The sequence below is a fragment of the Sphaeramia orbicularis genome, chromosome 8, assembly GCF_902148855.1.
Source record: "Sphaeramia orbicularis chromosome 8, fSphaOr1.1, whole genome shotgun sequence".
In the NCBI taxonomy this organism is placed as follows: domain Eukaryota; kingdom Metazoa; phylum Chordata; class Actinopteri; order Kurtiformes; family Apogonidae; genus Sphaeramia; species Sphaeramia orbicularis.
This window is the reverse complement of record NC_043964.1, coordinates 30043856-30056483: the sequence shown is the minus strand read 5'-3', so window position 1 is coordinate 30056483 and position 12628 is coordinate 30043856. Positions and strand designations below refer to the sequence as shown.

The 12628-nt window shown below is 37.1% G+C and overlaps 1 protein-coding gene across 2 annotated transcripts in view; it reads left to right on the top strand.

The window, feature by feature from the left end:
* Positions 1–12628, top strand: part of prkcab (protein kinase C, alpha, b) — a 179167-nt gene that overhangs the window by 123804 nt on the left and 42735 nt on the right. For both annotated transcript variants that reach the window (XM_030141048.1, XM_030141049.1), the window contains exons 4-5: positions 1898–2009; positions 4743–4871. In XM_030141048.1, coding sequence (XP_029996908.1) covers positions 1898–2009; positions 4743–4871 — 241 coding nt within the window. The remainder of the gene's footprint in view (positions 1–1897; positions 2010–4742; positions 4872–12628) is intronic.

The following is a 12628-nucleotide window of genomic DNA, read 5'->3' as shown; positions in this document are numbered from 1 at the left end:
CATTCGTCATTATAGTGTTTAAAGCAGGTGGTGGAAGAATACTGACTGGTAGATTATTTCTGGTTATTTACATCAGAGTTTTTATGTTCGTTTCTCTAAAGTTTGGACAGCGATGGAAAGTAACATACATTCACTCCAGTAATGTAGTGGACCATAAAGATTTGTGAATTTCCACTTCATGCAACTTTACACTTCGACTTCCCTTCATCTGAAATGCAAATATTGTAGTTTTTGCATGTTTGTTTGGCAGCTTTATAAGTTACTTTTATTTTTGACAAAATGGATTATGATCACGAGCTTTTAAAATACAAGTCCTTCAGTACTTCAGTACAAATCATCCAATACCTTATAAAAAATAAAATAATAGAAAAAAAAAGTATTTTATAAATGCTTTAGTCCTTAATGTTAATTTTAGAACCGCTCTAATGTAAGACCCAACTTATTTATATTAGAGAAAGGTAGTTTATCACTTGTTTACTTGTAAAAGATGTGATTTTGCTCATTTGTGCATTTGTGTTTTTTATGTATAATATTTCATTATAAAGTGATGCACCAACTCAGAAAGAGTAGAATTACTGGCCATGAAATAAGTGGACAAACCAGGACTTTTCAAAGATTTTTCAAGAGAAGCTCAAAGAAATATTATTTTTGACGTCTGCAAAAAGATGTATAGTTAAGTAGAATTATTCACTAATATTTTGAGTGTCTATAGTTTGTAATCCAGGTAAGAAAAACACTAAAAGCTACAAGAATGTATACCAGAGAACAGTGTTGTTTCTGTTTCAGCCATAATTTAACATCTCTATTAAAAACTTTAAAATTGTGTTTGTGTATTTTCAACTCAGTCAGTAGCAGTTTCATTGTTTTGCTCTCATAACACAGGAGGCTGATTGTCCAAATGAGGTTTTACACATTGCAGTGTGACAGTTACCGCATACTGACTTGTCAAACTCATTTTAGTTCAGGGGCCACATTCATATGAGCTCAACTGGGTCAGACCAGTAAAATAATAGCATCATAGCCTATAAATACAGAGAACTCCAATTTTTCTCTTTGTTTTAGTGCATCATTACAGTGGATCTACAAAGGCACAAAACTTTTTTTTTTAACAGTCTTTATATTGTTAAAATTCAGGAGATTGTAGTTTGTAACTAAAATGAGTTTAACACCATTGACTGTTAATGTCTTCAGTGTCATTTTTGCACTTCACAAACTTATCCCACAGGCCAGATTGGAACATTTGACATGCTAGTTTTGGCACACAGGCTATATGTTTGACATCCCTGATGTGGACGTATAAAAATAAGCTTTAACTTTGAATAATTTGTGAAACTTTTAAAACTGAATACAGTTGTGGCCAAAACTTTTGGGAATGACACAAATGGATTCTTTGCTTAAAAGTGATTTATTCATCAATAAAAGTCTTTGAAACCTATACAGTGATTTTCGTTGTTCTTCAGTGTACCTCAGAAACACATTATATATATAATTAAACAAATGTATATGTGTATTGTGTTTTTCTGAGATGTGACAATAATGCCATGACAGTGGTTTAATATGGGTTTTGTCCTTACATTTATCTGGGGTTTGAGGTGTATCTACCAAACTAGCTCTTACTCCTGCAGCTCCAAACATAAAATATTGCCACATCACTGATGCTTCAGTTTTAATAATTAAAGATGCCTATAATGATAGATCCGTCAGAGAAGCCAAACCTGCCTAGAGCTAAATACTTTTGCTGCACTTTGCTGTGAAATAGGATTTTTTATGCAGTACTTGCTGTATTTTTATGTTCTTGCATTAGTAAAGAAGCTGAATACTTCTTCCATCAATTCCTTTCATTTGCCATTAGTTTAATGATATCCTACATTTGAGCATTTGTCCTTTCTATTTCCAGGACCCCAGAAGCAAACACAAGTTCAAGATTCACACATATGGCAGTCCCACCTTCTGCGACCACTGTGGCTCTCTGCTGTACGGACTCATCCACCAAGGGATGAAATGCGACAGTGAGTTCACATGCTGTGTGCGTGTGTATGTGTGTGTGTGCGTGTGTGTGTGTGTGTGTGTGTGTGTGTGTGTGTGTGTGCATATGTGTGTGTTTGTGTGCATGTGAGAGCACCTGTGTCGAATATGCTGTGCTGGTCTCCGTCCCAAAGCCAGCCCTAATGAGAACAGATGGGAATAGACTGGTACTGTACAACACACAGTTGTATCTGCAGCCCAGGCAGAATCCTCTGCTCTCGTACTGTCCCACCCTGCTGATCCCTCTCTGCGCTCCCATTCTTTCCGCCCACACTCCTCTATCAACTCCTCCTTTCTTTCTGAGTCTGCATGACCCCCATCCTGCACTGTGCCGTCCTTATTTTAATTTCACTTTCCCTCCCTCTTTACTTTCTGCTTACTGCTCCTTTTACTCCCACATGTCTTTCCCCCTTTTTTTTCTCTTCTCTTAGATCCCTCCTCTGCCCCCCCTCTCCTCCTTCCACAACGTCTCCATCTATCACCCCCCCTCCATATCTCATCCTCTTACTCTGTCCATCCATCTGTGGGTCTCTTGTGACGGCTTCATCACAGATGGTAATGAGAGGCCATCACTAGTACGAGCTGCGTCCCCTTCTTTCGTCTCTTCTTGTGTCCTCCCAGCATGTCAGCTTGACGAGACTGCCAAGTGGAGGAAGGGACAGAAAGAGCAGGGGAGATGGATGGTTAGATGAAGAGGACAAAAAATGGGAGGTGGATGACACAAAAAACAGAAGGAGGAAAGCAATAAGGGAGCAGAAAGGGGGGGTTAGACACAAAGTTAGAGGGCAGTGAGGGACAGAGGAGGAAATGAGGGGGAAGAGGAGAACAAATGTTCTTTCTACCCTCTGGTCCCTCATCTGTTTGGCTCAGTTAAAAGAGTCTGTTCATACAGTCAGTATGTCTGTAACAGTCACACGCAAAACAAATCAAAGAATTTACTAGTCGACAAGTCATCACAAAAAAAAAACAAAAAAAAACATATATATACAGTCACTGAAAAAAATATTAGACCATCAAAAGTCATCACAAACAATGGTTATGCAATCAAGTACCAACTCCTGTGTGTATTATGTGACTAAAACACACAGAAAAGAAAACATGGAATGCCTAAAAGCACTGTTTTTGGCAGTACAATACCATAGCTATTGATGAAAGAACTGAAGTGATTTTGGTTATTATCAAGAAAACATGGAAAATGGCTAGATATTAGCTCTGAAATTAAACTGCTATGAGCTATTTTTGTTATTATATTTGTCCAAACAAATGTACCTTTAGTTGTACCAGGCATTAAAATGAACAAGAAATTGGAGAACACAAGGGTGGTCTAATAATTTTTTCCGTGACTGTATAAACATTTAATAATTTTGATCAGAAGTATGGTGTGATGATTGGCAGGCGGAACCCTTTTATTGCCTATTGTTTATGACCGATACACAAAGTCACAACACCGGATGCTTGGAATGCAACATACTGTGGTGAAAGAGTGGAAGGAATATTAGCAAATGTCGGAAAAATGAGAAAATGCAAGTTTCAGCAGAAGTGGTTGGAGGAGGAACTATTCAGAATATGATTTAAGCCTGTTGACAGTAAACCATCATAAAACTATATATAGAAATGTAAATCTGCAGTTGGACATGGGCATTAAATTTGTTGAAAGTGGCATTAATAAGGGCATTAAAAGGCATTAAATTAGATTTGCTGATACCTGCAGAAACCCTGGTCCATATACTGTATCCACAAAGAGAAATGCACATGAAGTCAAACCTGCTGTTTTGACTCCTCAGTCGTAAACTTTTGGACGGTCTAATGCCATTCTGCTATTTGTACCAAATAATAATCTGTGCTTGAGTTTACAAATAATAGGTGGATTAACAGCGATGATGACTGTCAACGACTGAGTGAGTGAGTTTTGTTGTTTTAAACCTGCGACTAAAATATCAAATCATGACCGGGTGACTTCTCTCATTGACTGTTACAGGAAACCTTGAATTATTTGCACTGAAGAGAGTCTGTGTCCTCAAACAACAGCCCTCCTCTTCTTTTTGTGCCATAATTCAACACTTTTTAATAATCTAGAAGAGGCTGCCAGTCCAGTGGATGGTGCTCAGCTCCACTTACAGCGATCACACATCTCTAAGTTAACGTGGCAATCATTTATTCATGTTTAAGTGCTGCGCTGAAAGTAGACATCTCCGTCGTGAATAATTTCTAATTTCCCAAGATTTTTTTTTTTTGTCACATTACGCTGCCATCTTTGCCATGCTTGTGTTTGTGGGTGCAAGAGGAAGGTATCAGTGAGCCCAGGCTGTGAAATATAAGACTACTAAGACTGGTTAGCGCATTAATTTACTCAAGTACACCGTGAGAGATCAGGTGGAAAGCCTCAGGTTCAAGTGTAAATTTACTGAACACAAAACCTCAATTCCCACTCCTGCCATTTTATACTGTCTCAGGATTAGTTTCATGTTTTTTATTTATGTTATTTGTTTTACTACAGTAAATTAATCCTCACAAACTCTTTATTTATAGTCTTCAAAACATAAAAACAAAAAGGCATCCTGCAACCAAACTGATTCTAACCTATTCTGACATGTTGTTTATTTGCTATGATAGGTTATTTGTGTAATTATGTCAGCTGTGTGTGGAAATGTGTATTACTGCTCAGCATGCGTGCTAAAGCATAAATTTGCCTCTTCTTCTGTGTTTTCTTTGTGCAGCCTGTGACATGAATGTGCATAAGCAGTGTGTGGTCAATGTGCCAAGTCTGTGTGGGACGGATCACACGGAGCGTCGGGGTCGCCTCTTCCTCAAGATCGAGGTCGGCGGAGACAGGCTACATATCACAGGTTGGTCTGATCTGAATCACCGTGTATCAGCATGGATGTAAGTCTGTTCAGTACCACAGCGACATGAGCAGGTGGATCCCTGATGTGTATTTCAACCCATAAAGACCCAGTGCTACTTTTGTGGTAGTTCCCAAATAAATTTTTTTATCTATTTCTACCTTTCTTAACTGATTTATCACACTTTTTTTTATAATATTATCCTCTGTATTTTGCTTTTTTTTTGTGTGTGTAAATCATGTATTTTCCTATATTTAATTCACTGATCATGTAGATGTTCATGAAAACTCAGAGTAAATTCAAAGTTAATTAAACAGAGAAAAATAAAGAAAAAGTTACTTTTTTCAGCAAAGATATACCGTACTTTTTGGGCTAGAAGGTGCACTGGAATATAAGTCGCACCTGACTATAAGCCACAGGTATCCACGACATGTGGATATTTACACAGAAAAATGGTAAACAGAAAGATTATTTAAATGTTTATTTCCATACCTTAACTGCTTTTTTCCAAACAGTGCCTGTCACACGGCAGTAAAACGGCAGGAACACGGCTGGTTAAAAAACCCAGAAAAGTCATTGATCACTATCTTCGTCTTCCTTCTACGCACTGAAACCACTGAAGTGGTCTTCTTCAGCATTGGAGCTGAACAGCTTCAAAGGCTCCGTCACACACCTTCTACGTCTCTCCTCTGTTGTTGCTCAATGACACTTCCGTGCTGCAGCTCTATTTCCTTCTTGGACAGACACATCGATTGCTTTTAACTTATAAGCTGTAAAATATGCATTTCTTCATGTGTTTTCCATGATGAGGGTTTGTGCATGAAGTTAAGATTAAAACTTCTTCTCTTCGCATCACCTCTTGCCCCTGTCTGTCTCGCTTTTGCGCTTCCTGCTAGAGCGCCCCCTGGTGGCCATTAGCCCGTATAAATCTTTACTCGAGCTGCATCATTGTATAAGCCGCAGGGTTCAAACCAAGAAAAAAGTAGCGGCTTATAGTCCGGAAAGTACGATAGCTGACTGAATGTAAAAACAAGTGTCTCCACCCACTGTCATTGATCCAACTCCATGGGTTTTACTAGTGAATCAATGTTGTAGAAGATGACGGTGTTTCCATGGTAACCACAGAGCCTCTGAACATCCAAGTGGGTCATATCTGATGACCATGAAAAGATGACAAACTGCATTTTACACCAATTATTTGCATGTATTGATAGGATTAGTTGATCAACAGGTATTAAACAGTTTAAATCTTGTTGATGGTTTTTGTTGTCGTTGGCTGTTCAGGTCTTTATGGGTTAAGACGAGGGGTGGGAATTAATAGGATTTTATCAATATCAATCCAGTTCAGTATCAATTCTCCTATCAAATCCTGAGTGTTTATTTTTTTGGGTGGGAAAAAAAGCAGTTCGACACAGTCTTCTGCACCAAAACCAGCCGTTTTATTTTGTCCAAAATTATGTCTGCCTAAGATGGACATATTCAGACATGGACATATTCAGCTTGAATATACTGAACAATAGGTAAAAATAAAATACAGCCTAGCAATGTTAGCACTCGTACACAGGCGGTCGAACACATGACATTCCTGGAATTTAATTCCATGCCAGGTCGACAAATGCTTGAGCATGTTGCTGGTATTCGCATACTTACATGAAATTACAGCATTACACTGATTACACATGGCATTATTCTCATCTCTTCTGGTGAAATGTAGCCAAGCTTTGGACTGATTTTTCCTTTCCATCATTCTTCACAGTTGAAGCAGGTCAGCAGGTGATGTAATTGTGTAATGTAACATGACGTGATGTAGGGAAAACCAGAAAATGTTGTGGTGGGAAATGAGAGAATTGTTAAGAAGAGTTGATAATGCAGGAGGTGAATAATTCTAATGGAAATGATCAATGGGAACCTGTTCTAAGTCGGAACCGGATTTCAATTCCCACCCCAAGTTAAGACCATTGAAAGAAATTTCAGAATTCAGTAATATCTGTCGTTTTTGGGCACACTTTAGCAATTCACATTCCTACTAATTTAAAATATTACTGTGATAAATATGGTATGTCTTATTTGGATGTTCAGAGGTTCCATAGTGGATGTGGAAACACTGCCATTTTCTGCTTTGATTAATTCACCAATAAATCCCATGTAGTTTGACAAATGACAGTGTTTGTAGACACTTAATTTTACATCCAGTTAATGATATATTTAGCTGAAAAAGTCGCTTTTTCGTCAGTTTTCTGTCTGTTTTGATATGAGAAGCTTTGGATTTAGTCTGAGTTTTAATGAACATCTACATGATCAATCAATTATATATATGGGAAAATACCTGATTTACATTGAACAGTGCAAAATGCTTAAGATAATATCATAGTAAATGGTGATAAATGACTTAGGAAAGGTTAAGTATAGAGAAATTTTCATTTGGAAGTCGCCACGAAAATACTTTTAAGTCTTTAAGGGTTTGTATATAGAGTTACCATGTTATCACTTTGCACTACTCCTCTGTCATTTTGCACAACAACACAGCGTACATATTAAATGCTCACACGATCTGAGCCAGTGTTACTTGGTGAGTGATACCAGCTTAGTGAGAGGACATGCACGACTGACAGGCAGGTGAAAATAGGCTGGTATGTACATCTATCTGCAGCCTTTCCCTGCAAGTAAACTAAGATCCCATGACCGGTGCGGTTCCGTGAGGAGGTTTTGGAATCAGCAGGAGGCTTACACGGAGAAGTACCTTAATATCAATGAGCTACTGATCCAAAAACATGGAAGACTAATATATGTGATGCAGTCCTTTTATTTCTACTGATAGAGAACATCCAGCATGCAATAAAGAAGTGTCGATTGAAGTACAGAAAGTACATTAGATGCTAAAATTATTGTATAAAGCATCACCTATAGCACATTTTCAGTTTTCAGTTTAATTGTGTTTATACAGACATTTTAAGCATTATACATTTGTGTAGGATACAGTGTTTGAAAAGCAAAAGAGCCTAAGCTTATTCTGCCCACCCCCCTATTCATATCACCAAACAAAATGAAATAAAATAGCTAACAATGCCTTTAGCTTAGTAGCAACAACAAAAAACTAAACAATTCAATAGTTTGATTAGTGGAAAAATTCACATTCACATTCTTCATCTATTTTCATGACATCTCTTTTAAACATAGTTTTAAACATAAATAGCATTGTACAGTCATAACTCAGGATTTAACTTGTTCCAAACATTTACTCCAACAACAGAAACACAAAATTGCTTCATATTTGTTCTAACATAAGGTTTTTTGAACACATTACTTTCCGGCATTTTAAAGAAGCTCTGAATATGAACAGGCTACTAATTTTTTTTTTTTTTTATTTTAAACATAAATTGTGCTGTTTTAACCCTGTAACGCCAAATGTATCATATTTGATACATGAGTTTTGAAACCCTCTAAATGATCGGTGTGATATTTTTTTCTTGAAAAACCTGATGTTTACAATTAGATACATACAATACACAGATAATCCACCAGGGGGGAGGAATTTGTCCACCAGAGGCCTTTCCAGTGACACTACGAGATTGTCATTAATGAGGAAAAAGACAGAACTTTGCCAATTTTGAAAAGGAATTACCAATTTGTTAGACATGTTTGTGTTATATTATGTTTTTGTTTATTCAAAAATAATAAAATTTGAGCATTGAGACCTGATGTATGAAATATGATACAAAATTGAAACTCATACATGGAAATTGATATTTGAGAAAACATTTTATTGGTTGTTCAGAAGGACCAATAAAGGCTCCAGTTTCAAAGAACTGGACTTTTCTGTCAAAGATTTAATGGTTCAGGCTTTACAGGGTTAAAGTTGACAAAGTCACTCAACTTTAAAACTTTTAACTCAGTGGTTTTCAACCTTAGGGTCAGGACCCCACATGGGGTCACCTGGAATTCAAATGGGGTCACCTGAAATTTCTAGTAATTGCTAAAAAATAAAAACTGAACTAATAAAAAATATATGGTGAGTTGAGAGAGAGAGAGAGAGAGAGAGAGAGAGAAAGAGAATCAAAATACATAAAAGACATGACAAACTGTGAAGCTGAAACTGAAGCACTGTGGTACTGTTGATCTTTCAAATGTTCATTGTGGTCAGTTTCAGATGCTGCAGCTCTTTCATAATTCATAGTTTGAGTTATTGTTTGTTCAGTATTAATTGTCAGCTTTGGACTGACTGTACATATCCTGACCAAGGAAAATAAAATTCTCACTTTGTGCAGTAATCTACACCTGGCTTTTCTGCCTCCATCCATAATAATATACATTCTATAGCCCAAATGTCATCTAAAATTAACGTTTATTTGCAACATAGTATAGCAAACTATTACATCATCAAAAACAAATTAATTGAGCAAAAAAGAGAAATCTTTATTTTGAATGTCTGGGGTCGCCAGAAATTTGTGATGTTAAAATGGGGTCACGAGCCAAAAAAGGTTGGGAACAACTGTTTTAACTTGATAAAAAAAAACCTGAGTTGTGTGTTCCCTTTAGGACACTTATTATTCACTCGTTTTATTCTTTTCTGAATAATAGTGATTGGATTTGTATTAGTTTTGTAAGTATTCCCCCACACCTCGATGCAGTACGTCATATAGGAGATAACTCAAGAACGGCACACATCCTTTGATTTTTTTAACTAAATAAAAAGTGAACTCAGACCTTGACTTCACCAGAAAAAACAGGATTATATTGCAGCCAAGTCTAAAATCTACATAGTATGCATTTTTGTCAGCATGAAAATGAAGTCATGTCTGCCTTCACGACCTTTACGTCACGCGTGTGTGTATTTTCAACACCTCTAAATTACCCTGTCAGTCAACAGCAGCACCTGGAGTGGAGAAGTGTGCGGTGTTAAAACCCTTTGGCAGGGAGAGAAATGACTGCTGGGTCACTTCCACAACCCCTGTCTCTCTCCACAGCACTCATAGCACCACGGTGAGACAGTGGTGATCGGGGAATATAAGTACTGAGGCCAATAATGTGTTTCCAACTCAGTGGGGATCAGACATGAATAACCTCCAGCTAGAGCAGGAACCACGGCAGATGTGATTGACTTGGAAATATATTGCTTTCATAAAAAATGTCTTTGTTTACAGTTTTTGATGGAATGAAAAGAAATGGAAGGCTGTATTCGCATCCGCCTTAACATCATTTATTCGCTTCACTTGTTTTGCTTTTCAGCTTATTACACTGCCATATTTGTATATTCCCTGCTGTACATGGCGTCCACTTCTTTTGTCTGTTTCAGTTTTAGTCCACTGAACAAAACACTGACAGCTACACGTTCAGTTTTATTTCCTTATTTTGGTCCGTCTGTGCGTCGACGGCGGTCTTGACAGTGATGATACCAGCGGCCTCGTTGATGTACCTACTTCAGTCTTCTCACATTAGACTAAATGGACTCAACTTCAGCTGAATTGGCTCTCTCTCTCTCATATTCATAGAGAGTGTGAGGCTGTTAAAATGTTAAACTGATGTGCCCACCCCACCCCCCCACGCTGGCCTTGATTTTATGCATACACACACCAAAACACCCACCAGTGCTCCAGTGTTTATTCAAGTGTCGATGCTGTTTCACACCGTGTGAACTTCAGTGAACATTCAACAGTATGCTTTCCAACACCTGTTGCTGGCATATGGAGTGTGATTTAAGCACCACATATGATTCAGAGAACTTTTATATCTTATCACATACACAGATAAACTCTATTTATTTCTAGGGGGAATTCAGTTTTTCATTTTTCCCATCAGCTCATGAAATTAAATAAGCAATCATCAGACTTCAGACTAAGCTATTGTACGTCTGATGGCAGTGGGGATGATCATCCATCTTAATGAGGTGAGTCGTCCACTGCAGCTGCTTCTCTGACTCGTCAGATTCAGATGAAGAAAATGATTCAGATTGCCCAAGATGTCCTCCACCTTATTCAATGTGCATCCCTCCACCGCAGTCACCAGTGAGTCCAGCTTCTCTCCAAACACTGAGCCAGTTTTCTGACTACCATGTCTCTAGTAAAAGTGCTATATGTAGTATTTCTGCTTTAACCCATAAAGACCCAAACAACCGCCGATGACCAAAACCATCTACTGATCTAAACTGTTTAATACCTGTTGATCCACTAACTCAATCAATATATGTAAATAATTGGTGTAAAATTCAGTTATTCATCTTTTCATGGTCATCAGATATGACCCATTTGGACGTTCGGAGGCTTTGTAGTGAACGTGGAAACACAGTCATCTTCTACAACATTGATTCATCAGTAAAACCCATGGAGTTTGATAAATGACCCTGAATGGACACACTTGGTTTATGTTAAGTTAGTGATATATTTTGCTGAAAAAGCCACTAGTCCCTGTTTCATTGGACATACAGTATGCGCAAAACATTACAATATTTACTAAAAAAAAACAGAAGTGCGTAATGTCGGTTATTCCATTAAATCACAAATGCAATGGTTTGTTTATTTATTATAATGAGATGACATGAGAAGTCATTCCATAAATGTGGCAACAAATGTAAATATTGTGTTGATTTACAAATACATTCTTTATTATTATATATTACCCCTCTATCCCATTGTAAATTTAAAAAATGATTCAGTTTCCTGGTGTGTCCACACATACCGCACCATGTTTCTTTTAAAACTCTTCTTCTTTGCTTGTTATAACATTCGTCAACATCTGTTTTTTGTTTTTTGTTTTTTTTTTATTCATGTGACTCTAGTTGCAGAAAAAAGGTCTTTCCATTGCAGTTTTTGTGATATACCAATTGCGCTACGCCTGAAAAACCACCTCTTGCCAGCGCAAAAACTTTTAATTGAAAAACAAGAGTTTTGACGAAATTGTCATTTTTCCATTAGGTAAATTTTTATGCGCAAGTTATATTTGAGCAATTTGAGGGTCAATGGAAGAGTGACTGCTGTTTCTCATATAATAACCCTCAACTTTAATCTGACCTTTCATGAATATCTACATGATCAGTGAATTAAACATAAGAAAATACCTGATTTTTACTGTATAAACACTAAAAACAGAGGATAATATTATGATGAATGGTGAAAAATCACTTAAGAAAAGTTAAATATAGAGACAAAACTATTTTGCCACTTAAGTAGCACTGGGTCTTTATGGGTTAAAATATTCATAAGTGACCTAAAAGTGTTGTGAGAACTGATAAGAAACAAAGAAAGTGTTGTTTGCACCACTGGACACATCTCTAAATGAATAGAATGGAGTGTAATGGCAGAGTTTCTTCTATTCGGGTGAGTTTGATTATGAGACTTATGAGGGTATAAATTATTATAAAATGTTATAATCTTTGCTAAGTTTACGGTTTGTTGATCCATGATTCAGACTAAACTGTGACAGTTCTAACCTTGTTTGGATGATTCCAAACAGATATTTAATGCAGCTAATGACAACACAAACTGTGCAGAAAACTGATGTAATTTGTGGTTTTCCCGTGGCTGTTTTCTGTCTAAAATCAGAGCTAAGCTCACAGAGCTATTATGTAATTTATCAGCTGATGCAGAATGTGAAGATTATAAAAGAATTTTTGAAGGAGACATCTTGATGATACTGTAATACAAGTATGTGTAAACAATTAACTTTACACTTTATTCAGTAAATGACACAGTGTGTGTAGACATAGCATTAACATTTTGGTTTTGGTTGCCATGGAAACGTTGTAATGTGTGTGATTTCCCCCTGCT